At 38.5% G+C, this 24,270-nt stretch overlaps 1 protein-coding gene across 8 annotated transcripts in view; it reads right to left on the minus strand.

Annotated features, from left to right (window-relative positions):
- LEF1 (lymphoid enhancer binding factor 1) overlaps positions 1-24,270 on the minus strand; it is a 113,213-nt gene that overhangs the window by 88,514 nt on the left and 429 nt on the right. For 6 of the 8 annotated variants that reach the window (XM_081959100.1, XM_081959101.1, XM_081959094.1 and 3 more), the window contains exons 2-5: positions 24,009-24,242; positions 22,989-23,194; positions 20,286-20,346; positions 18,797-18,927 (exon numbers count right to left, since the gene is read on the minus strand). In XM_081959100.1, the coding sequence (XP_081815226.1) occupies positions 18,797-18,927; positions 20,286-20,346; positions 22,989-23,189 (393 nt within the window). In that variant the 5' untranslated portion in view covers positions 23,190-23,194; positions 24,009-24,242. Of the gene's footprint in view, positions 1-18,796; positions 18,928-20,285; positions 20,347-22,988; positions 23,529-24,008; positions 24,243-24,270 lie in introns of those variants that run through there. The other 2 variants (XM_081959096.1, XM_081959097.1) reach the window with 2 other exon arrangements.

Here is a 24,270-nt window from a genome sequence, read left to right on the forward strand (position 1 = left end):
TTAGATATCTTTGGAATTACCCATGATTCCTGTCACCATTCTCTCCTCCTGCCCCCTCCCGCCATCCCATCTTCATATCTACAAACATTGCTGGGATATTTGTCAATATAATCCCTTGACAAGAGTTCTAAACAAACGGGAAGATGAATTATATCAAGTACACAACGTTATGGACATACTTTCTGGGTTTTTTTTTTAACTGTAGCCCAGCGTTCCTCTTCCCTGAAGTTTCCCAGCTTGATGAAATATGGTTACATATGCAAACATTATCTCCCAATTGTAACCTCATTTTCTGCTCTGCTGGACAGCGTGACCAGCATTTGTCATCACACCTCCCCCGCCCGCCACATCATTCATATGTCTATAATTGTCATCAAGATGTGGCATGTCAGCAGGACTCCTGTGTTCAGAGTTCCCCATCTCTACACAGTCACTCAGGTAACAAACCCATAATCTCATCCTGTTTTCATGATGGTTGAATTACACATAATTGTTCCTGCACAGTGATTGATTTCTGCCTGAATAGAGACCTCTGCCTTTTTTCAATGCAAGCGAGTGGCAGCCAAGTCTCTCCGCCGAGGAGGAGGAGGAGGGAGCAGCCTTTGAAGAGATCAAAGCCAAGGCCGCAAGCAGTTGTGCGCCCTGGGAATATGGAAAGCCTTTATGTTCTCAACCCCATTTCCAGCATCATGTTGGATTGCAGCTGCATTACATTTTGCCAGCATTCTTAATGCTTTTAGTATTGACTCTGACATCACTGATAGCTGTTTTTAAAGAAACAAAAAGCTGAAATAGGACTTATTTTCCCCCCCACAACTCTGCAATTGCTACATGCAAACTTTGGGTGGGGGGAGAAGCATTTGTTTTTAATCTAAACTAATATAGAAGAAAAGTGGGTGAGCACATATGAAATTATATAAAATCTCTGAAAATGAAAAACATGTTTTCTCTACGAAAGGAACAGAAGGGAGGATTTTTGTATCTTGGACCACACAAAATGAACTGATTATTAGGGACATGGATGTGGATGCTTAATGAAATAAAGGAAGACTAAATACAAAAAGGCAGCCTAGAAAATTAATGCTTGAAGCAATTCATGAAATCCAACTACATTTCAAGTACCCTAGCTAACCTAGATGCCTTCCATATTACATATGCCTAGTAATGAACTAATTTTAATATTCTTGTAATCCCAATACATTCACTCAGAAATAAAAAAAAATATCCACTCTAATATATAGGTGAATAAAGCTACCATAAATCATTGACTTTCACATATTTTTGAAATTATGTAATTTAATTTTAAATCTCAGTACAAAAGAATATGACTGTCTTATTCCAAATATAAAAAGCTGATAATTATTTCCACAGCATATTCATCTTTAAATTAAACTTTGTACAAAATCCATGTTCCTATATCACCAAATAAGTATAAAATCATTTTGCAACTTATATGAACAAACCAATAAATGCTTTGTTTAGAGTGTGTCATCTGCACCGAACTCACAATACTTAGGATTCAACAAAATGCACAGCATTTGCAATTATGAAATTCTATTTTGTACATATCAACACATTTCTTTATTTTTTTCCTTTGATCATATTCAGTTTTCACAGGTTCTTGGTGTCTGTAGTATAGTTTTTAGTCCATAAATTTCATAAAATTGGGGTTTTATAAAAAAAAATCAGTTATGAAATTCATTTGGTTCCAATCAGGTAAACAGTGTGATTCTATTTTGTTTTGTTTTGCACAGAGAACATTTAGTTATGGCTAGCTTACAAATATCAAGTAAAATGAGAGATAGCCTAAATCAACATTTCCTAGTTCTCTATTTACAGTAAGATACATTTACTGAACACTCAAAACCTTTATCATATTTCTGGAAGAGATACAGAATTATCTTATCATTTCCATTCACTTCAACTTTACACAAGGGTAGAGGAAACAGATTGAGGATGTTTAAAAAGCTATCATCGTCAACAGTACAGCAAATCTTTGCATCGTGAACATTCCTGGCAAGCACATCAACCCCATCATTCTTACTCCTCCTCATTTACTCCTTCTGTTGCTTCAACCAGAAAAGTTTTTAAAACTTCCCACTGCTAGCTAGTTAAAATATGAAGCAGAGTGTTGTTTGCTTTTTCTAGCTGAAAAACAATATTGAGCAGGGAGAGGGAGAGGGAGAGGGAAAGGGGAGGGGGAGAGGGAGGAGGAAGGGGGAGGGAAAGGGAGATTCGAAAGGGGAAGGAGAGGGAAGGAGGGAGATTACAAGGCAGCTAACAAACCAACTCTAAATTAGCTTTCCTCATTTGCTATTCTCCAATGTGTTGGGATAGCTAGCATACAGTAGCTGGGAAATTAGTAAATTCACAACTGAAGATATATTCTTAGTAAAATTAATAGATGCATAAGATAGAGCAATACTTTTGTAGTTATTCCATCTGATTGCTCTATAACAATAATATTGTATTAGCACTTAATTGCTGGACCGCCCTTAGTTCACCAACTACCTTTATTGCTCACATTTCTCTTATTTTGATTCCTACCCGTAATTCTCTGGAATTTGAAATCTATTGCTTTTTGTTTTATTTACAAATGAAATTGCTCCTTCTCTTGTATTTTAATATCATTTTTAATTTTCTGAAAAGCAATACTTATGCCCTAAGCATTGCTTTATCTGATCTACAGCTGCAACTTTCAGATGTGGAGAATATATAATGTATGGCACGGGTGTCAAACTCGTGGTGTCACATTGCCGTCACGTAACATTTTCCCTTCGCGGAGCTGGGGTGGGTGGGGCCTGCACATGATGCATCCAGCCCAAGGGCCACCAATTTGACAACCCGATGTACTGTGTAACATGATACATTTTTAAAAAAAAACTAAATAATTCTACAAAAACATTTATTCTATAAAGAATATTCCACCTTTACTAGAACAATGCAGCGAGAGATTTGCATGATATAAAATCATTATAAAGGTCACATCATAAGCTTTCAAAAAGTCAAGCAGAATGCAGAATGCAGTTATTTCTGGATAACTCTCAGAAAATAAACAGTCTTGGGAGGGCCGGATTAACCAGGTGTCCATAGTCAATAAAGACCACAGTCAATAAAAGCAACTAAAATTTCATAAACAAGAATTTCATCAAAATTCAGCAGTCCCCATAGGTTTCTATGGAGAACAACCTCAGGAAATGTTATTCATCTCAGAAATAAATAAATAATATAATTTGAATGAAGTATACAATAGAAAGGAGGTGTGGTGGCTCAGTGGCTAAGACGCTGAGCTTGTCGATCAGAAAGGCCAGCAGTTCGGCAGTTCAATTCCCTAGCGCCATGTAATGGAGTGAGTTCCCGTTACTTGTCCCAGCTTCTGCCAACATAGCAGTTCGAAAGCATGTAAAAATGCAAGTAAAAAAATAGGAACCACCTTTGGTGGGAAGGTAACAGCATTCCGTGCACCTTTGGGGTTTAGTCATGGCGGCCACATGACCATGAAGACATCTTCTGACAGCACTGGCTCTTCGGCTTTGAAACAGAGATGAGCACTGTCCCTTAGAATTGGAATGACTAGCACATATGTGCGAGGGCAGAGGTGGGCTGCTCCCGGTTCGGCCCAGATCGAGGAAACCAGTAGTGGTGGCAGCGGGAGGCTACGTCTACCCACCTGGACACTTCTGTTCATGCGCAGAAGCATCGTGTGAGAGCCCGAGCGTGGATGAGGGAACCAGTAGTAAAAAAATGAAAACCCACCACTGTGCGAGGGGAACTTTTACCTTTACCTTATACAATAGAAAGAACAGACTTCTGGGGTACAAGAATATCCCATGTAACCTCCAGGTTAAGGGCAACTAGGATACTAAAAACTCATCTCCCTATTTTGTTTCAAAGCAAAACGCTTCTGAAAACTCAAAACCAAAGTACAAAGTAATGATTAGTATGTTCTAGCAAACAACAAGGGGGGGGGGACCAGTTTCATTTTCGTTATTGCCAATTCTTGCCAAAGCTTTCTGCAATGTCTGTTTTAACTTAACAGCAAAAGATTGTAAGGATGCATGCCACACAATTTTTAAAGTAAATTCTTTTTAATAAAAAATACATTTTGGAATTCAATAGTATTATATCGCACAGACCTATCTTCTATGCAGAGTTGTGCAGAGGTAAAGAGCAGATATCTAATTTCTCTTGAGATTCATGTATCAAGTCTACAGAAATGTGGATCGCCTCTGGCTAGTAAGAATCCATTTCTTGGCATGGAAGCTTTTATAGCCTGGAATAAAGTTAGTGGTTTTTCCTTTGAAAATTTTTGTACATGGTAAAGAAATAAAAATGAGCTTGACAAACTTCTAAGTTTTAAGAGACAGAGAGTAATTTCTGGGCTTTGATTAGAAAGCTGCTAAAGGACATACATAAGATCTTTTATTTTATTACAAGTTACCTTAAAATACACCTTTGTTTTAAACGATAAGACTACTAGCTTAAAATACTAGTCCAGAAACTATTCTGGTACAACTGCTAGTATCAGTTTTAAAACATTTCCTGAAGGCAAACATGCATAACTTTGCTAGGAAATACAAATGCAGGAATGCAAGAGGTGGCTGCATTTACACTTAATCTCCCCTTTCTTATGCTTCATCACTCAAATGCCAGTTTTAGCTTTTTCACCAGTTCTTGACAACAGAAGAAGCTTCTTTATATAACTAAACAGAGATCTTTCCATCCCACTTGGAGGTGGGTTCCTATCAGTTTGGACCGCTTCAGTCGAACCGGTAGTAACTTGTCGTCCTGGGTCGCTGGAACCAGCAGCAACCCAGGCCTGTCACGTGCCCAGACTGGTTCTCTCGGCAGCGACATAGGCTCTGCCATCTTGTTTTTGTCTCCTGCGCATGCGCAGAGCAAATTTTGTTTCACTGCACACGCAGGTTCTCTCGGCACATCCCTGAGTGAACCAGCAGTAGCGGCAGCCAAAACCCCTGATCCCACTTTAAACTCTTAATATCAGGGAGAGACATCATAAACTTTTTCTAGCCCAAATAAAATGAATAGCATATCTCTTTAGTTGAAATAGCTCTAGTACTGAAGATCTGATTTCATGAAATTTCTCTAGCAAATATGGTGTCAATAATGATGATTCCAATTAATTAATATTCCCAGTCTTTCAGAATCTTAAAATATTTGGGTTTGGGTAGTTTGCTGAGATGTCTGTTTAGACCAGAGGTCTTCAAACTTGGCAACTTTAAGACTTGTGGACTTCAAGTCCCAGAATTCTCAGTATAGCTGGCTGGAGAATTCTGGGACTTAAAGTCCACAAGTCTTAAAGTTGCCAAGTTTAGGGACCCCTGGTTTAGACTATTGGAGATGACCAGTGGAACTTATGCTGAGAGCAAATTACAACAATTCTTGTTTTTTATGAAAGGAACTCTGTTTCAAAACATACCATGTCTGTATGGCAACATTCCCTCTCCACATCCATTGCATATTTCATGCACTCTTATTCCAAAATCTAACTTTTAAACTTCCAGATATGTACTGTTGATACATTGGCTGGGTTCATAGACTGTACAACAACACATTAGATTTTGTTTGGTCTTGTCCAATTTGTATCCCTGCTTTATTATTTTTACAAATACCGTGTTTGCCCCAAAATAAGGCAGGGTCCTATTTTCTTTTGACCCCCGAAACAAGTGCTTGGCCTTATTTTTGGGGAAGTATTATTTTTGAGGTGCAGGAAGTGGAGAGTGTGGTCACCTCATGGCTGCTGCTAATTTGCAATATTTTCAGGGAGGGCTTATTTTAGCGCATGCATCAAAAGCCCAGTTGGGCTTATTATCCAGGGAGGTCTTATTTTCAGGGAAACAGGGTAACTCAAGGTGGTGAACATATCAACATACCTTCCTCCTCCTATTTTCACCACAACAACAACCCTGTGGGGTGAGCTGGGCTGAGAGAAAGTGACTGGCCAAAAGTCACCCAGCTGGCTTTTATGGCTAACATGGGTTTTAAACTCACAGTCACCCACTTTCTATCCTGGTGTCTTAACCACTAGACCAGGGCTATCAAACTCAAAACCTGTGGGCCGGATATGGCCCTCAGGGTGCTTAGATCTGGCCTGTGGGGCTGCCCTGGAAACAGCGAAGGAGCAGCCCACAGTGCCTCTGCCAGCAAAAACAGAGCTCGGGAGAGCGGGGATCCATTTTTGGTGGCAGAGCGCTGTAGGAGGCTATCACAGCCAAAATTGGATGTAGAGCTAGCCACTCCCACCCTCGCCATGCCCCCCAACCCCCTTCCCCGAGGTCAAACACAACCTTGATGCGGCCCTCAGTGAAATCTAGATTGACACCGTTACACTAGACCAAACCGGCTTTCTACTTGCTACATTGTTCATTTTTAATTTATTGATTAATCACATTAATAGTTTCCTATATCACCAAAGATGACTCTGGGCAAAACACAATCACTAACGCATTGTAGTTTCTAAACCAAATCTTAAGATTATAAAATAGTATTATGAATCAGCTAACTACTATATATTAGGAAACTAGACAAACTTTTTTTGCCTATCTTGATGTCGATCTTCAGGCACAATCTTTTAGAGATTACCAGATGGTTCCACCCATTCTTTCTCTTACCTTGCATCATATTAATATCTTTAATAGACTTGTACACATTGATATTCCTTAATGTTCAGAATGTCTAAACCTAGTCAGGAAAATATACTACTTTACTAACACATTAGATAGATCCAAGTAGACTAGTTTATTGAATGCAAAAACTTAATTTAGAAGCAAGTTAGTTCACTTGTCTGGATTACTGCATTTAAAAGTAGTCAATTTGGGTTACTTCATGTGATACATATTATGTGTCCCATGACTACTTTGAGAAAATTCTTTTTTTTTTCAGGAAAATGGATAGAAACATGATTTATTCTTTCATATATTGCCTCATAAAATAGTAAAATGTAGCTCTGAGGAAGGTAAAGATTCAGCAACGAAAAAATAATTAGATAAATCTTTTCTCTCATAACTACCAAAAGTACAAAGGAAGTAGATCTCTGCATCAATTTTATTTATAACAACTTATTTTTGGAACACACTGTTACTGAATGAGCCTAATGAAATCTGTGTAAAAATCAATCTGTACATATTCTAAAAAAATATTAACCCAAGCTTATTTGAGTGAAAGAATGTCATCTCTTAAAAGCCATTTCATATTACTTTGAGGTATTTGGAAAAATGCCTGTATAAGCAACTGTGGACAGTGGAATAATTCTGTAGCAGCTTTTCAGTCTGCTTATGAAGTATTTGACTCTTGTTCCAGCACTAAGTAATGAAAAAATATTATGCTGACTATCACAGGTACACATTTTAATAATGCTATCTTAACAAATAATGCAAATAGGAAATATTTAAGATGTATCAATTAAAAATTAAATATGTATTTGGTTGTATGAATGCAAATACTGTACAAAAATGTTTTCTGAAAAGTACTTTATGAAGTTATTTCCATTATTTTGCTAAACATTGCAATATTACTTTCCACTGTAATAGATAAGTCGGCCAATTTTATTTCTACCCAAAGTTTTCAAAGCCTACATCAGCTTAAACCATGGATGTCAAACTCCCGGCATCATGTTGCTGTCATATGATATATCACAACATTTTTCCCTTCACAAACTGGGGTGAGTGTGGTGTCTGCATGACACATGTGGCCCATGGGCCACCAGTTTGACACCCCTGGTTTAGATAGAGAGGATATACCTCAGCAGAGTTGTGTCAACCCCATTGTCACACCAGAAATGTGGCAATAGAATGACACTTTCCAGATGTGTAGGGCCATGTTTTATTCTTTTCAGTTTGCACTTTGTTGTTCCAGAGTTTCCAAATGCCAGAGCAGTTTTTGTTTATAGTTTGACCTTCCCACTCTTAAATTGTAATTCTCTGAGGATAATATGAATACTTTGATAGATATATCACCTACTAAACTACTATACTAAAGTACTACACAGTATAGAGAAAATGAACACATCCAGAATAGCAGAGTTCGTAGGGTGAGATATTCACAATGTAGAACAATACTCATATCAAGCTTTCTGTTAAAATAGCATAGGCAAAGGCAGTGACGTGCGGTGAAGTTTATGACTGGTGAGGCACTGACACAGTGCTGGGTTTCAAATATTTTTAGACTTGTGGACTTCAACTCCCAGAATTCCACAGCCAGGCATGCTCAGTTCCAATTTAAAGCGACAGCATTTGTTTTTCTCCTTTGCTCCTTCTTTCTTTTTCTTTTTCTTCTCCTTCCCCTCCTTCCTCCCTCTCTCCCTTCCTCCCCCCCCCCCACACACAAGTTGGATTGGACTATCTCTCCTACCCCTTCCCTCTCTCACTCACTCTCAAACAACCCCCCCCCCACAAAAGTTGGATTGGATATCTTTTCCAGTGGCTTGAAAGCAGCTCCTCTGCCATCCCCCCCCCCATTCCCCTGCTGCCTTTCCCAAACACCTCCACCATTGCAAATGCAGCCTGCTGTCTGGGTGGGAAATGCCTGGAACACAATAAAGCCCACCCACCACCTCCTGCTGGCAGGCTGGGGTGAGAGGAGAGGCCGAGAAGCCGGAGGGGAGCCAAGCCGAGCCTTCCAAAAGAAAGAGGCTGGGGGGAAGTGTGTGTACTACAGCATGGCTCTTTGCCTGGCTTCCTGCCTCCTCCTGTGGTCTCCTCAGTGCTCGCTTGTGCTCTCCCTCCCCAAGTGTAGTTTGATTGCAGGTGGAGCCACGTTGCCTTTTCAAACTTGTAATCAGTGAAGCTGGGCTAGATTTTTATATAGTTTTATCCAGCTGTGTGTGTGTGAGAGAGAAATGAATGGGGGCCTGGGGAGGAAGTCACTACACTTGGGGAGGGAGAGCACCAGTGAGGTTAAGCAGAGTCATCCACGGTGAGGCAGCAACTAGCTCAGCTTTTTCCTTTTCCTTTTTTTTTCATGATGAGAGTGGTGAGGCTGTGCCTCACTTGCCTCACCTGACTGCACGTCACTGGGCAAAGGATGTTGGACTACATTGCTCAACCCCTTGCTATTGGCCATACTTTGTCAGCAATACCTGGAGTACGTTAGGTTGCTAATCTATGTGGTTGCTGCAAACATTAGGCAATAGATTTAGCTAGCTTTCAGGTTAATCTTGCAAATGTACTCTAAATTTCTATCCTGAAGATGTCAGATTACAACCTTAACACTTGCACCCATAAATGTTCCCCAGGAAGGTTAATTTCTAATTCTTACTCCAGAGAATAGGTTATGAAAATCTATTTGCATCATGGGTTTTTATCCTATGCTAAGGTATTATCTGATTTTCATTAGTGGATGGCATTAGCCCATTGAGTGCATTGTGCCAATCATAGTTTATGTCTGAACATGTGGGAACCCAGCCAACATGGTTTATTTAATACACTATAATTCAGCAGAATGTATCTTAATTCAGGCCACATATCTTGTCATAGCCCATGAATTATTTGAAGATGAAATTTATTAACTTTAATAATATATAACCAACTGCATGTCGTTGGAAATTAATTTTTTGATTGCCAACTACATGTAGATCCAAACAGACCAGTATCTTTCAAACAGATCAACACAATGCCTGTTTGCCAGATGTTAGGAAGCGCCTAGCCCAGGGGTCGACAACCTTAAACACTCAAAGAGCCATTTGGACCAGTTTCCCACATTTAAAAAACAAACAAACACTAGAAACCATAAAACTCTTCCCATGCCTGACTATTTCCTGAGAGTCCACAAAATTAGCATATGTAGTTGAATTAAACATTGTTTTCTTCTGAAACTTTTCTTTTCTTGGATTTGTCCATGGTTGGCCTACCAGGGGTTGAAAGACTCAATAAATTGTGTGCCGGTGGATATCGCACATTGGTGGTTGTGATGCCTATTTTGAGTAACAGGGAGCAGCAGCAGAGGGATGAAAGAGCCACATGCGGCTCCAGAGCTGCGGGTTGCTAACCCCTGTCCTATCCAGACAGAAAGGAGGGATCAAGCAGGGAGTTACCTTTGAGTTGTTGTGCAGCTGCAAAAGTCCAGATCTGAGCCCCGTCTCCCAAGCTGCTTGGAACCTTATCTATCCATTCCCAAGAGAAGGCAAGCAGTCTAGGGAGATTCCTGTGCTATAGGCAGAATACAATAAAGTAGTTAGCTTTAATTCTACATGTGTGGACCTGGTTGTTTGCATCTGACACCAATACAATATATACTACTTCAATTGTTGTTTTTAAGGTTAACAACATAAATTCTCCTTTTATTTTGCTTCTTCGAGGCCCTCTGACACTACTATTTTGTAAAGTAGGATTTAGGTCAGGATGATTTCCAGTGGAAATAACCTGGTGTTTAATCTTCCATTTTCTCATCATTCTTCCCATCCACTTCTTCTTCCTGGCCTCCTTCCTTCCCTCTTTTCCCCCAGTCCGTCAAACATATCCAATCTTTGAAGATGGGAACAAATGCAATGGTTATTAGAGGCTGGGTCACTATTGTAAATTTGTTGTATTTGTGCTGATAAATAAAGGGAGACTAGTATAGATCTATTTCAAGCTATTTAGCTCTCATCAGCTAGCCATACCCTTACTGGGATTTGTATACCAGGGGTTGTAACACACAAACATACACACAGACACACACACACACACATACCTTTTTATAGAGCAGTTTCTATAGCTTTCTGTTATTACATTTGTCTAAACTGGATGGTGTCCCACAATAATAAACAAAGAAAAAGATATAAACACTATATGTAAACTTTTAGTTCACTATTTTAGAATAACAATTGCCATAACATCTCCTTTTCAAAGAGACAGACGCAGTAAAAATTCAGCACCACAATCAATAATTCTTACGTTTGCTGTGCACAATGGGGTCAGCAACTAACAATTCATTTCACCTGCACAGTAGTCCTTGACTTACAACAATTCATTTAGTGACTGTTCAAAATTACAACGGCATTGAAAAAAGTGACCTATAAAACTTTTTTTCACACATACAACTGTTGTGGCATCCCAATGGTCACAAGAGCAAAACTGAAATGCTTGGCAACTGGTTCATACTGATGACAGCTACAGTGTCCCCGGATCATGTGATAACATTTTGCGACTTTCTGACTAGCAAAAGGTCACTGGGGGAACCAGCTTCACTTAACAACCGTGTCACCAACCTAACTACTGTGATTCAATTAAATGTGGCAAGAAAGGTAGCAAAATGGGACAAAATTCGCTAGGTCTCACTTAGCAACATAAATTTTGGGGTCAATTGTGGTCATAAATTACTGTATTTTTTGGAGTATAAGTGCACCTTTTTCCCTCAAAAAAGAGGGTGAAAATCTAGGTGTCTCTTGTACACTGAATACAGCATTTTTGGCTCCCTGAAAACCCACCCCCTTTGCAAAAACGGTGTGTATAGCCATTAGAAAGTTTCCAGAGTACTCCTGGGAGCTGGGGAGGGAAAAATGAGCAAAAAATGGGCCGTTTTTTTGCTTGTTTTTGCCCCTCCCAGCCCCCAGGAGCACTCTACAAGCTTCCTAAAGGCTATGCATGCCCTTTTTTTGACAATAAATGGGCCCATTTTTGTGAAAAACAAGCCATTTTTTGTTTCTTTTTGCTCCCTGCAGCCCCTTGGAGCACACTATAACCCTCCTTAAAGCTATGCATGCCCTTTTTTTGATAAAAAACATTTTTTGGGAGGTCTGCAGAGTGCAATTTTTATTAAATTTGCCTCTTCAAAATCTTGGTGCGTCTTATACTCTGGTGTGTCTTATACTCCAAAAGATATGGTAAATGTATTTTAACAAAGAAAATATTTGCTATGAGTGAATGCAAAAACGAAAGAGGGATGCGGGATCGCATCTCACCTCATACATCCCTGCGACCAATCCGCTCTCACAGGGAGGGACTCCTCCAGGTGCCGTCCACTAAGCAGTGTCAATGGGCGGCGCCCAGGAGTAGAGCCTTCTCTGTGATGGGCCCAACCCTCTGGAATGACCTCCCCCCCGATATTAGAACTACCACCGACCTCCGCTCCTTCCGACAGAAGCTTAAGACCCACCTGTTCCAATTAGCTGGCTTAACTGATTTATAGTCCCATTTTAACCTCCTGGCAAACATCTTATTGGGTAGTTTTTAAGGGTATTTTAATGTATTTTAATGTTTATTTGTATTTTAATTTAAATATTGTACAGTCCACATCCTACCTCCTCCTTTTACCTATTTGTATATTTAAGTATACCCATATTTTGTATTTATACTGTTTTAATATGACTGTACACCGCCCCGAGTCCTGTTTAGGAAAGGGTGCTGTTTATAAATTAAAGTTTATTATTATTATTATTATTATTATTATTATTATTATTATTATTATTATTATTATTATTATTATTAGTTTGCCTATCGAGGTTTTTTTGCCAGAATGTGAGCAGGGTTGTTGAGGAATTGTAAAAAAAAAAATGAATCTGCTTAAATCCTGGAATGTTTTACATCTATGTGGAGGTGGAGATTGGTTGCTAAATGTTATACATGCAAAGCGCATGCATAGAATAAAGAACAACAAAAAATATGCAATGTCCTCTTACTTACTTTATTAAAGACATTTAATAAATGTTTGGATAAATGTATAAGGAATGCTTGTGATGACATTGGAGATGGTCAATGGACATGAATGTCAATGTACTTTTTTTGTGAAGGCAATGTTATGTAGCTGGCTGAAGACTGGAATAGTTGTCAGATATTAGACAACAAGGAGTCAGGATCTGACAATCTATTGAAGACAAAGATAGGCATGTGCAACAGAAAAAATATATGAACATTTGCAAGTTATACACAGAGTAAGTAAATAAATATGTGTACTTTGATAGAAAGCACATTTCAGATAAGGAAATGGATGGAGAAACCCTAAAATTAAAATTTTGGCAGTGAGATAATAAGTAATGTATGGTCTATTATGAGGAATAAGTGTATACAGAAAGTGAAAATAGTAGCGTATTAAAATATATTTATGAATACTTTCTAACATCGAAAAGAGATTTGGGTATGTCAGGAGAAACAACATGCAATGAAAAGGTTATTTAAGAAATGCGCAATGAAAAACAAGTGAACGAACAGAAAATCAAATGGTCAGTGTTGAAGAGATTTGGTTATACGCAGAGAATTTATGAAAATAGAATCACAAAACATCAAAGAATAGTCATTGAATCGACAAAAATAGAAAGACCAGGAAACCAATGAAATGGATGAGATCTTTAAAAAGAGACAAGGGAGAAGATAGTATATGAAGTGATGTGGCTGAGATGAGAAGGAGGAGGTTTGCAAAAACAGAGCAAGTACTATATGGTGAATTATATTGGTATAAAATAGATTTATTGTGTCTTTTTTCTGATCTTTAATCTTTTCTTAATATTGCTTACTTTGCACTTGGCGCAAGATTGTTAATCCAAAATCCCAGTAAGGGTATGGCTAGCTGATGAGAGCTAATTAGCTCGAAATAGATCTATACTAGTCTCCCTTTATTTATCAGTACAAATACAACACACACACACACACACACACACACACACACACACACACACACACACACACACACACACACACACACACATACATATATATATATATATATATATATATATATATATATATATATATATATATATATATATATATATGCTGGGTATGCATGTATGTATGTATGTACTGGATGAATGATGATCTTAAGCTCAATAAACAATCATACCCTTTAAAATATTAATCTAACATTATTGTATGTACTGTATATTCTCCCCCATTAAATAAAGACTGAATGTCTTTGCCTACAATGCCACCATCATTAGATATGCAAGATGGAAAAGAAAAGATATTAAGATGTTTATTTTTAAAAATGTATTTATTTAAAATGTTTATATAGCCATGCTCTGTTTAAATCCATTATTATGCAGAGAAACACAAGTATGCATTCAACATCATTTGGCTGAATCACCACCATTGCAATTTTGTCATGTCTTAATCCTTTTAAGGTGTATTTGTGCCTACGGGCATATTTTAAAATCTACCTGTGCTCAAAATTTTAGTAAAGGACAATCTCAGTTGGGCAAGAGGTCAAAAGGAACATATCCTTTCAATGAATTTTTCCATGGAACATCAACATTAGGAAAATTGCAAGGAGAAAATGCAAAGTCTTTCATTTCCACATAATCAAATTGAAAGAGTTGGACCTTTAAGAAATGCATTTTCTATGGTTCTGCAAATTTCCAACTTTTACTATTGCAAACCTTTGAAAATTATCAAGAGGAAGATGCTATAGAATTAGGAATATGTAATAAATGTACTCTGCCAATTTACATATAAGAATTTTCCCCCCTCCAAGAACAGTTTATTTTTTTAAGACTGCAGCACAAGAACAGTATAGACACTGTAACATATAATATAGAAGATTATATTCTTAATTATCCGTGCATACTCTGGCTTAAATTATTGCTTGTGGTCCACTATTTGCCACATTATGCCTTCCTTACTTGCAGCTCTTTAGGAATTATATAAAAGACTTCCAAAATAAAATAAAAGCATTGTGGTTTGAAATTAAAACTAGATTCCTTTCATATAATCAGGTTTTTGGTAACATTTATGCTATACATTTGGGTAGTTTCTATTCACATATATTTTGGATATCACTAACATTGGGATGTTTCTTAAACCGAAGGTAACATTCAACTTCGATCTGCAAATTAGATTTTTAGCAGTTTAAAAAACTTAGTGCTTCGTTTATTGACTATTCTAGAAAGCACATGGCTCTTCCACTGAGCAAAAGATTTTTTAAAGTAGCGATCTAATATCTGCAACTAGAAACCTCTTATATAGCACAGAACTACTTAATGTTGCCACTCAAAATTTTACCCAACCTCTAATCGAATTGCTTGGGGGAAAGGTTGTATACAGATGGGTGAATAATGTGCAGTTATTTACAGGAATAAAATCCCATAAAACACGTGCACATATACATATATAGCTCACTTTCTTCTCTCTCTCTCTTTCTATTAGTTCCCTCTCTGCTATGTCAGGAACTGCCAAAAGGGCACCCAAAGCTATATTCACAAGGATTGAACATCTCACTCTGAACATTTGTGCTACATGATGGCTTGCTTTGAGAAGAGGCGGCTTCTGCCTTTGGGGGCTCCACCTGTTTCTTCTGCTTCCTTCCACACTTTATAGCAGCTTCTTAGTAAATCTGAAAGCTGTAACTTCAGACATTCCATGATAATATGATGGAAAGAAAGTAAGCTGTGCAAAATGTAATAGGAGAACTTTCAAAATAAAACAAGTAACATTTTTCCAAAAAACAAAAATAGAAATCATTTTCATTGTTCATAGCACAATTTATGTTATTATTTTAGGAAATTCACTATATTACCGAGTAAGGTTTGTATAGAAAATCACAGAATTTTAAATTTCAACCTGCTCAAATTTCTACATGCTTAGTTGTTATATATTACCTAGAAGAGATTTTGTAAACAAGATATGAAGAACAGTCATCACATAACATATATTGTTCTGTGTAGCCTAACACTATGAGTAAAATCAGAGGAATCAAGATGTAGAAAGAAAACTCCAAAAGATGAACAGCCTTACTCACCCCTACATACTGTAAAGCTACAACTTTTCTCAAAATAATCTAGAGTACCATACATACAGATATTATACACAATTTATCTAACACAGAAGTGCAATTTTGAAATCCTCATAGAATCCGCATATACACTGAAAACTGAACCAAAAGACGTACATACTGCTGTTCTACCACACTGCTATACCATATCCAAATATAAGCACCCTATTAACAATATCATTTGACTTGGCAAGTTATGCAATATGCATTCAAGTGTTTATATAAGCTACGTTAAAACATATTTTAGAGAATTTTTGTAGGTACATTTCTGTTCAAGAGTATTTTCAGATGATATACTCAAAACATCCAGGGTTGTAGAATTAGATTAGCATCCCAAGAAGAGAAATAATCACCAAGGATTTCACAATAAACATGTTGAAAAAATGGTAACAGAACTTTTATTAGATAAGGGGAAAGTATATGAAGCTTGTAATGGAATCCATTTCATTCCCTGGACATGAATAAATTAAATCTACTGAATGTAAGCTGAGAAAAAAAGGCCACCACCCAGGATGGTTCAGAATTTGAACACCTTGGGCAACATATGTAGTCAATATGTGGACCTTTCATTATGCTAATGAGGAATTCCACACATGTAACATAAAACAAACCCACACACGGTTATTTCAATTCAACCAAGAACCATTTCAACGTAATCTATCAGTGCAGTCTTTTTATTTATTAATTAATTAAACAGATTTATATAGCCAACCAACTCACACACAATAACTCCATTTGAATCTGTCTAAAAAGAGGAAGAGTTCAAAGGCAGTCGGTGATCATTTTTGGGAAGTTGAAAAAGCTGTGGCAGAAAAGTGTGGATTCCCCACGCTTGTATGTATGACAAGAAAGTATAAATCTTGAGAAGTCTAGTGAGCTTAGGGGAGAATGCTCCTAAATTCTACTACAAATGCCCCCATATTTTAATCTCTCAACTCCCTTCCCAATTCAAATTACTTCCAGTTCTAAACCTAACCTTCAATTAAAATCACTTCCAATATGATGGGATTCTGTGTAACTATAGTTTTTCCCCCAATACACAAGTTGAATGAAACCAGAAAGAATAGTTTATCCTATCACTGAATGACACAACCTACAATAAAACAAACAACAGGAAAACACAAAATAATGACTAGTTTTCAACTATCTCTAGTCACAAAGTCTCTAAATATTTGAAAATACATTGTGCTGAGAGCATATCTTTTTGTTAAAAGAAGCACAACAAGTAGCTGATCAAGGTAATTACAGCAATATAGAAGAAAATATGTTGACAATTTCAGAAAATGAACAATATTATTACCACCTTAGTAAAGTCCCTTTACTACAAATATGTTTGATATACGTTCTAGGAGTCTATTGTACCATACTTTCCTTTTCTTAATTATCAGGCAAATCACTAAGTGCATAAAACAGTCTTGAATACTGATATGTCCAATACTGATAAAATATTTAGCATGAAAAATAATTATTTTTTTCTTCAACCATCACATTTTCAGTTGAGGCAGAAATACAAAACCATTATAAGTTACTGGCACTCTCCAGATTCAACCTATTCATCAAGCCAAACCAATTATTAGTCTCTAGAGGAAGCCAATACAAACATTTTATAGAAGGTAACATTTAACTATAAAACTGTAGCTGATTGAATTTTGGGGCATTTGACTTGTTTCCAGGCAAATCATAGCATGTTAATATATAACAATAAACTGCATATTTGAAAGCATCATGGACATCACTGAGCCACTGATTTATCTCTTCTCAAAAGCACTTCAGATAACATTGCATCCACCATCTCTAGGCACACAATACAATATATTCATGTTTACTCAGCAGTAATCCCACCAATTTAAAACAAAATTCCTACTGAAACAGATGAAGTCACTGTTTTAAACATCACACAGTGCTAAATCAAGTTTGCCATTAAATTCACATTGTTCCAGATGTACAAGTAATTTTGAAACTCTGATTGTAGGATACATATCCTGAGGACCTTTTTTTATATGCCTGCATAATATTTTAGGATGATATGTGCATTTTATAGATGTGTGCTAAATTCCATGTCTCATGCAATCAGGGCTCAAATACAGTTGAAATCACAAAAGGATTGATTGTGTGCCATCTAAATCAAACACATTTTAACATAAGCTTTAATACATTACAGTTCACTTCACTTTCCGTCTTTATAACATTCCAGTTATAATCATTTTTATAATACTCTTAAAGTACACAACAACTTAAAAAAATCAAAAACCCTGTGGATTTTCCACCATGAATTAAATAAATTATTTAAGCAAGCCCCAAACTTTTACATGAATTAAGAATGCCCAACAAGAGAAAAATAACATTAGTCCTTGGAACACTGAAAATTTAGTTCTTGAAGTAACTTTTGGTTTTAAAATATGTTATTGTGGATATCAAATGCATTGACAGCAACCCTAGCATTTTGTTTAAAGTATTGTCAATACTTGATACTTGTCCCCATTTTAAAATTAATGTAAAGGGGAAAAATTGCCCAGCATAAATAGATAATATTGTCTTATCACTAGCCCAACTCAAACCTGAGATTTATTGGGTTTATCTAGTAATATACGCCTGGGACTTCAGTCTCTTTAGACTCAGGTAACCACTAATGGAGCAGCCCTACATATGTTTTTCAGAAGTGATTGGCTTAATTGAACCAATAGAACTTAAGCCTAAGAAAACTTAAAAGAAACTTAACAATTGCTTTGGCAACTGACAGCATCTACAAAGATGTACTTTATAATGAACATTACAAGCATATGTCAATGGTTACATCTGCTCTTGAAGTTATACCACCCAGCCATTCTGTAGAATTTAGCCCTTATGCTCTATTACAGGTTTCCGAATATTATTAAAATGTCTGAATGCAATTAGAAATGATTCTGAGGAGAAGAATTGCCACATAGCAGGAAGGAGACTTCTGAAACGTTATCAAAACTACATGTTTGCTCCTCAGTAAACAAAGTTTGTCTTTCCAAAGATAACTTTACTACATTCATTGCATAAAACACACAGACACAGAGACACACCGAGAGACACACAGTCAGTCACATGTATATATATAAAGAACACTTACTGTTCTAGGAATTGGTGGAGAAAGAGATCCATTAGACATATATGGGTCATTATTCATATTTGGCATCATGATATACCCAGAATAACCAGAATAAGGTCCTTTATTGTACAGAACGCCATCTATGTGTTTGCCTGTAAAAAGCAAGGGTTATTTTAGCTTGTTCTTTACATTTCTAACATAAAAGAAACTTTTATATAACATGATTTTCATCAAGCAGCTTTAGTCTTTTTTAAAAAAAAGATTCGTCTTTGCTTTCAGTCAAGTTTTAAAACCTCTTGAAAGAATGCATGTATGTAAGAGTCTAGCTTTCCATACATATGCTGTGTGATAGGCTGTACAATTTGACTTCTAGCAAATATTTCCAACCTTCCAAATTGCAGCCTGCCAGATCTCCACGATATTAAAAACATCAAATAAATCTGTTTACCCCTACAACGTGCAGATAAAAGAAAAGGTTTATATATATGTGTGGCTTGCGTGTGCTAATATAATGATTAATATGCACTGGTTTTTAATGTGTAATTCTAAAACTTTAGTCGTCTTTATACGTGCAGCATGATCTGGCTTATTCTGATTGGGCCAATTAGAAGCAATTAAGGAGAAAAAGAGTTCAGGCTGGCATACAACAATACCCTGCTGATAGTAGTGAGTCTGTTCATCAGAGGAGTCTCCATTTTTAATCTGCTTAATATCTCATTTAAATAATAATGGCTAGTTTGCAAGCAGTGCAAGTTGGATTTACGTTGTCCATATTTATTGACAAGTGCTTCATCACAGTTCCTGGATAACAGAAGGCATGTCTGTGTTCAGGATTTGACAAGAAGCTGAAATATTTTGTGGTTTTAAAAAAAAGCACTTAACTGGGCTCAATGAAAGACTTTATTTAACCAAGTATCCAGCAGACCTTCCTACAATTGTCTTTAATTAATAGCAGGGTAGATCTCCAGTGCATTGTGTGAATTAAACTAATCCCTTCACCATGTTTTTTTGGGGGGGGAGGGAAGGTTTGTTAACCACTTTTGTACTTAAGTAAATAAATAAGCAAACATCTGAGTACATAAATAAATAGTGCTATTTTGTCTTGTAAGAATAGCATACATATGCTTTCCTTTCCTGGCACATAAGCAATTTATCTTTTAAAAACTGTATTTAAAAAAAAAATGGGGCAGTGGCTTGATTGAGAAAACATTCCCATGCCACAGAAACACAATGTCAGATACCAAAATCACATTCATGACCAACTACCCACATTCAAAAAGAAAGGGTTTGGTTAGATGGCCCACCTATACAGTTTTACTCAGATGCAAGATCCAAGCTAAATAGGCTTTAGCATAACAAATCCACTATCTCAACAGTGAAATCCAGAGATCATGTCGTATATATCTAACCATAATACTGTATATACTCACTTGGGAACAAGTAGTATATTTCCAATATAATGGGAGACTGCAGGGTTGGATAAAGCTGCTATAAACACAACATCTCTTACCTTCTTCAGGATGTTCTCTGCTTTTTTCATAAACTTCCTGAGACTGGCCTTGCCTAGACACCTAACCAAAAAAATAAAATAAAACCATATATGACGGCTATGATATTTTGCGATACATAGCAGAAAACTGTCAGTGTCCAAGTTGAGTAAAAGTGTTTCTTAAACTTTTTCCAGGACAAATAAGAGAAAGGGAAGGATGTCCCAATATTCTCTTTTCAGCTACATAAGAATGGCTTCCATAGTCCTTATTTTGCATTAGATGCTTCTTTTACTGAAAATTGCATTATTAAAAACAAAAAAAAAACACTCTAGTTTGTTTTAAGATGTGGTAGTTGCCCAATACTTTATGTAAAACCTTTAAAGAGTTTATGATTAATTCTGTAACCTTTCTGATTTCAATCCAAATATATTCATGGCTGCTCTAGATTAATGCCATTGTATGATCCTATGAGTCATATGAACATGCCTTCAGTATGCCATGAAAACCAATTTACAAAACAAACCAATACACATCTATTCCAAAGTATTACTATGTTGAAGGACGCTTGTCATGTAAACATAAAACATTGGAACCTTATGGGAAAAGGGCACTCTCACATTATGCTTATTCCTTACAAAAAAGGAAAGGCATACAATGTGATACCACTAGGTATTAACTAAATAACACTGAGTTAAAGAACAATCATTTCAACAGGCTCCTAGCTTCATTGTAAACAATAAAAGTTCATACGAATTGAAGCACTAATTTGGAAAAGTCAACGACATTCAATCAGTCTCTTTTTCATTGTAAAAACCTTGGCATTTTGTTGCACAAGCAGGTAACTGTTATGCACAACAAAACAAAAAGAACAAAAAATTATTCTGGCATTGGAGAAGTACACGTGTCTTTTCCTAGAATAACCCAACATTTGTAAACAAATAACCAGCAATTTAGTGCTGCTGTTTGATAAAACCCAAAGTTAGCTGCCAAAAGCATGTGTTTCAATCTACTGGTAGGACCAGTCCCACTTCAGTGTGACACACATGCACTTACACACAGAAAGAGTATGTACCTACCCTTAAATAACATTGTGAGTGGAATTTACTTGGAGCGAATGTGTTTGAGACCCTTTTCCTAATTATTAGTAGGGCAGGGCCCATTGCTACATTCCTAAAATATTTCTACATCAACCCCTGCCAGAAGCAACAGGAAGAAAAAGGCTCTTCTGACTTATGAGCAGCTATTACTATCTCTGAGATACCGAGGCTACAAAAATAGCATTTCTCCAAACCTTTTCAGGCGTCTTTTCCCCCATGTAAACAAATTCAGAGGGTCCTTAATGGGTTTTATTAATGCATGAATCAATGCAAGCAGTCGATACTTCCTAATATGCAAATATGCACAGAGCCTCTCTTTTCCTACAGTTGCAATCTCCATTTATAATCAACTCTTAAATCCAAATGGAAATCCCTAACTGTGGCTTTTGGGAGGAGAAGTCTGCGACCCTTTGCCTGGCAAGGTCTATTCTTGAAAAGTGCTTGAAATGTTATGGGTGGGGGAGGGGAGGTCAGAACCCCCGTATTACTGTCCTGATCCTGTTCAGTTTCCCCCATCTAGAGTTAAATAGTTAATAGTCAGCCACACATAATTCCCTCTGTGTTCTCAGTTCCCAAGCCTACTTTACATCAGGGTAAGGCCAGGCACCAAATATAATCACGGCCGTGCAGAGAAACGCCCAGCATCAAACTCAAAAGTTGTAAGCTCAAAACAGAAGGGGATTTACAATTCATCCTTAACAGCTGTCCGCATGCAAGGAAGGAAGCAAGCAAAAGGAACCAATTTGGCAAAAAGAAAAAGAAAGCCAACGAGCCGAAGTGGTGGTGGGGAGCTACTATAGTGGCATTCTAGCAGTCGTGTCCTTGTCTCTCCTCCCCCACTCCCCTCCCTTCTAAATTGGGGGATAAAGTAGCAATAAGATTAAACTCTGAGTAAACAAATCAATCGTTCTATTTCAGCTTCTGAGCGGAGCCCGGGCTCTACTTCCAAAGGGGTGGGGAGGGGAGTGCAAACAGCTTCCAACTCCTCTCTCTCTCTCTCTCTCTCTCCACCCACCACTACGCCAAGCGCTGCTATTCATTCATGGGGAACAGAGGCAGATCAGTTTTCAAAGCGCCGTGGTCAAAATCTGTAACCCACTTGGCGGCTTTGCAGCTTCCCGTTTTCCATTCTGGGCTCACACACCCCCTTTTCCTTAGCTGGCCGTGAAGAGAAAAAAGAGAGAGAGAGAGAGAGAGAGAGAGAGAGAGAGAGAGAGAGAGAGAGAGAGAGAGAGAGAGAGAGAGAGAGAGAAACTAGGGGACTTGAACTTTCAAGGAAAGCCCTTTAAAATAAAATAAAATTAAAAGAAAATAACCTTTTCCCCCCCTTATTCCCTTACACGAATCCCAGAGCAGACCCGAGGCCAACAGATGAAAGAAAGCCGGGAAATGGTTTACTACCCAAAAGGAAGCCCACCCAGGGAGCGAGAGCGGACTGTCTCCTCCGGCCAGGACTCTGTTGCTCCGGGCAGGACTCCCGCTGCCACCGTCCTACCCTTCCTTGAGCATCGCTCCTTCCAGAAACTTTTCTGCAGTTCCATCAGCCAAGGGGCAGCCCCGGCTCTTCCTTCCCACCAAGACAACGTTCCAAGTGGAGATGAGTGAAGCCCAATTCCTCTTGCCTACCTCATGCCCGTTGCTGCTGGGGATGGTTTCCGACTCGTTGACCAGCGAAGACTTGATGTCGGCCAGGTCGCCTTCTTCCTCCGGGTGGCTGATCTCGGCGAAGATGGTTTCCTTCTGGGGGTCACCTTCGTCTTTGAAGGGGATCATCTCGTCGGTGGCACAGAGCTCCGGATCGCCGCCGCCTCCCGAGAGCTGAGGCATAGTGGCTTTTTTTTTCCACCCCGGGAAAGAAAGGAAGGAGAGCAGGAAGAGAGAAGGGAAAAGAGAGGAAGAACAGGAGGAGGAGGAAGAAGAAGGAGAGCGAGGGAAGTTAAAAGGCTTTGGACGCCGAGCTCGCTTTGCGCTGCGCTCCTATAGCCTCCCCCCCTCCGCCTGCTTCTCTCTCCCTCTCTCTCTCTCTGCCTAAGCGCTGTGCTCTCCTCCCTTTCCCACCCCATCCATATCCAAACACCTGGGGGGAGGGGAGAGAGCAAGCAAGACTGGAAGTGTGGCCGGCCCTGTCTACTTTGTCTGCTTGAAAAGAAGGGGAGGGGAAAAGGAAGCCAAAGAGCCAGGCAGACTCGCGCTCCCCCTCCCTCCCCCGTCTCTCTTCCCTGCCGGTTTCTGTTGTGTCTGCACTTCAAGACGACGCGAAAGTCGGGCAAGTTGGCTTTCTCTCAGAGAGACTTTTAAGCCTGGTTTTCTAATGGGTCCCCCTTTCCCTTTCCCTTTTTTGAAAGAAAGGACCACAGCCCCGCTCCCTCTTCTCCCTCCCTGTGTGTGTGTGAGAGAGAGAAGTACAAACGCCGGTCTTCGAGAGGAAAAGCCAACGAGCCCTTTAAATGGAAGCCTTCTGAGATACAGCAGGACCCCAAGGAAGGACGGGACGGGGGGTCTCCCTGCCTGTGCGCGTACACATACCGCGCGAAGGTCCGGGGCGCAAAGTTGGAGGGTCCCCGGGCAGGAAGGACGCCAAAGGGAGAGACACACAAAAAAAGGTCGGTGGGAAGATGGGGGAAGAGCAATCTCACACCAACACACCAGGACTCCGCTTTTGTTCCTTGGCAGGGGAAAAGACTTTTTTTTCGCTTACTGCTCGGCTGCCTAATCCTCTACGCCGCCGTCCTGGCTCTCCCGAAGCGAAGCGAACCGGGCGGCTGGCATTTACAAGGGAGGGGAAACGGAGCCGACAAATTCCTCAGGTGCAGCTAAAGCAGAAGCAGCAGCAGCGAAAGTCCTCAGATGGGCGGCAGCAAAAAAAATAAAGGGACACTCCTTAAAAAAAGAAGAAGGGGAGAAAGTT

The sequence above is a fragment of the Natrix helvetica genome (assembly GCF_964273705.1).
Source record: "Natrix helvetica genome assembly, chromosome: 7".
Lineage (NCBI taxonomy): Eukaryota > Metazoa > Chordata > Lepidosauria > Squamata > Natricidae > Natrix > Natrix helvetica.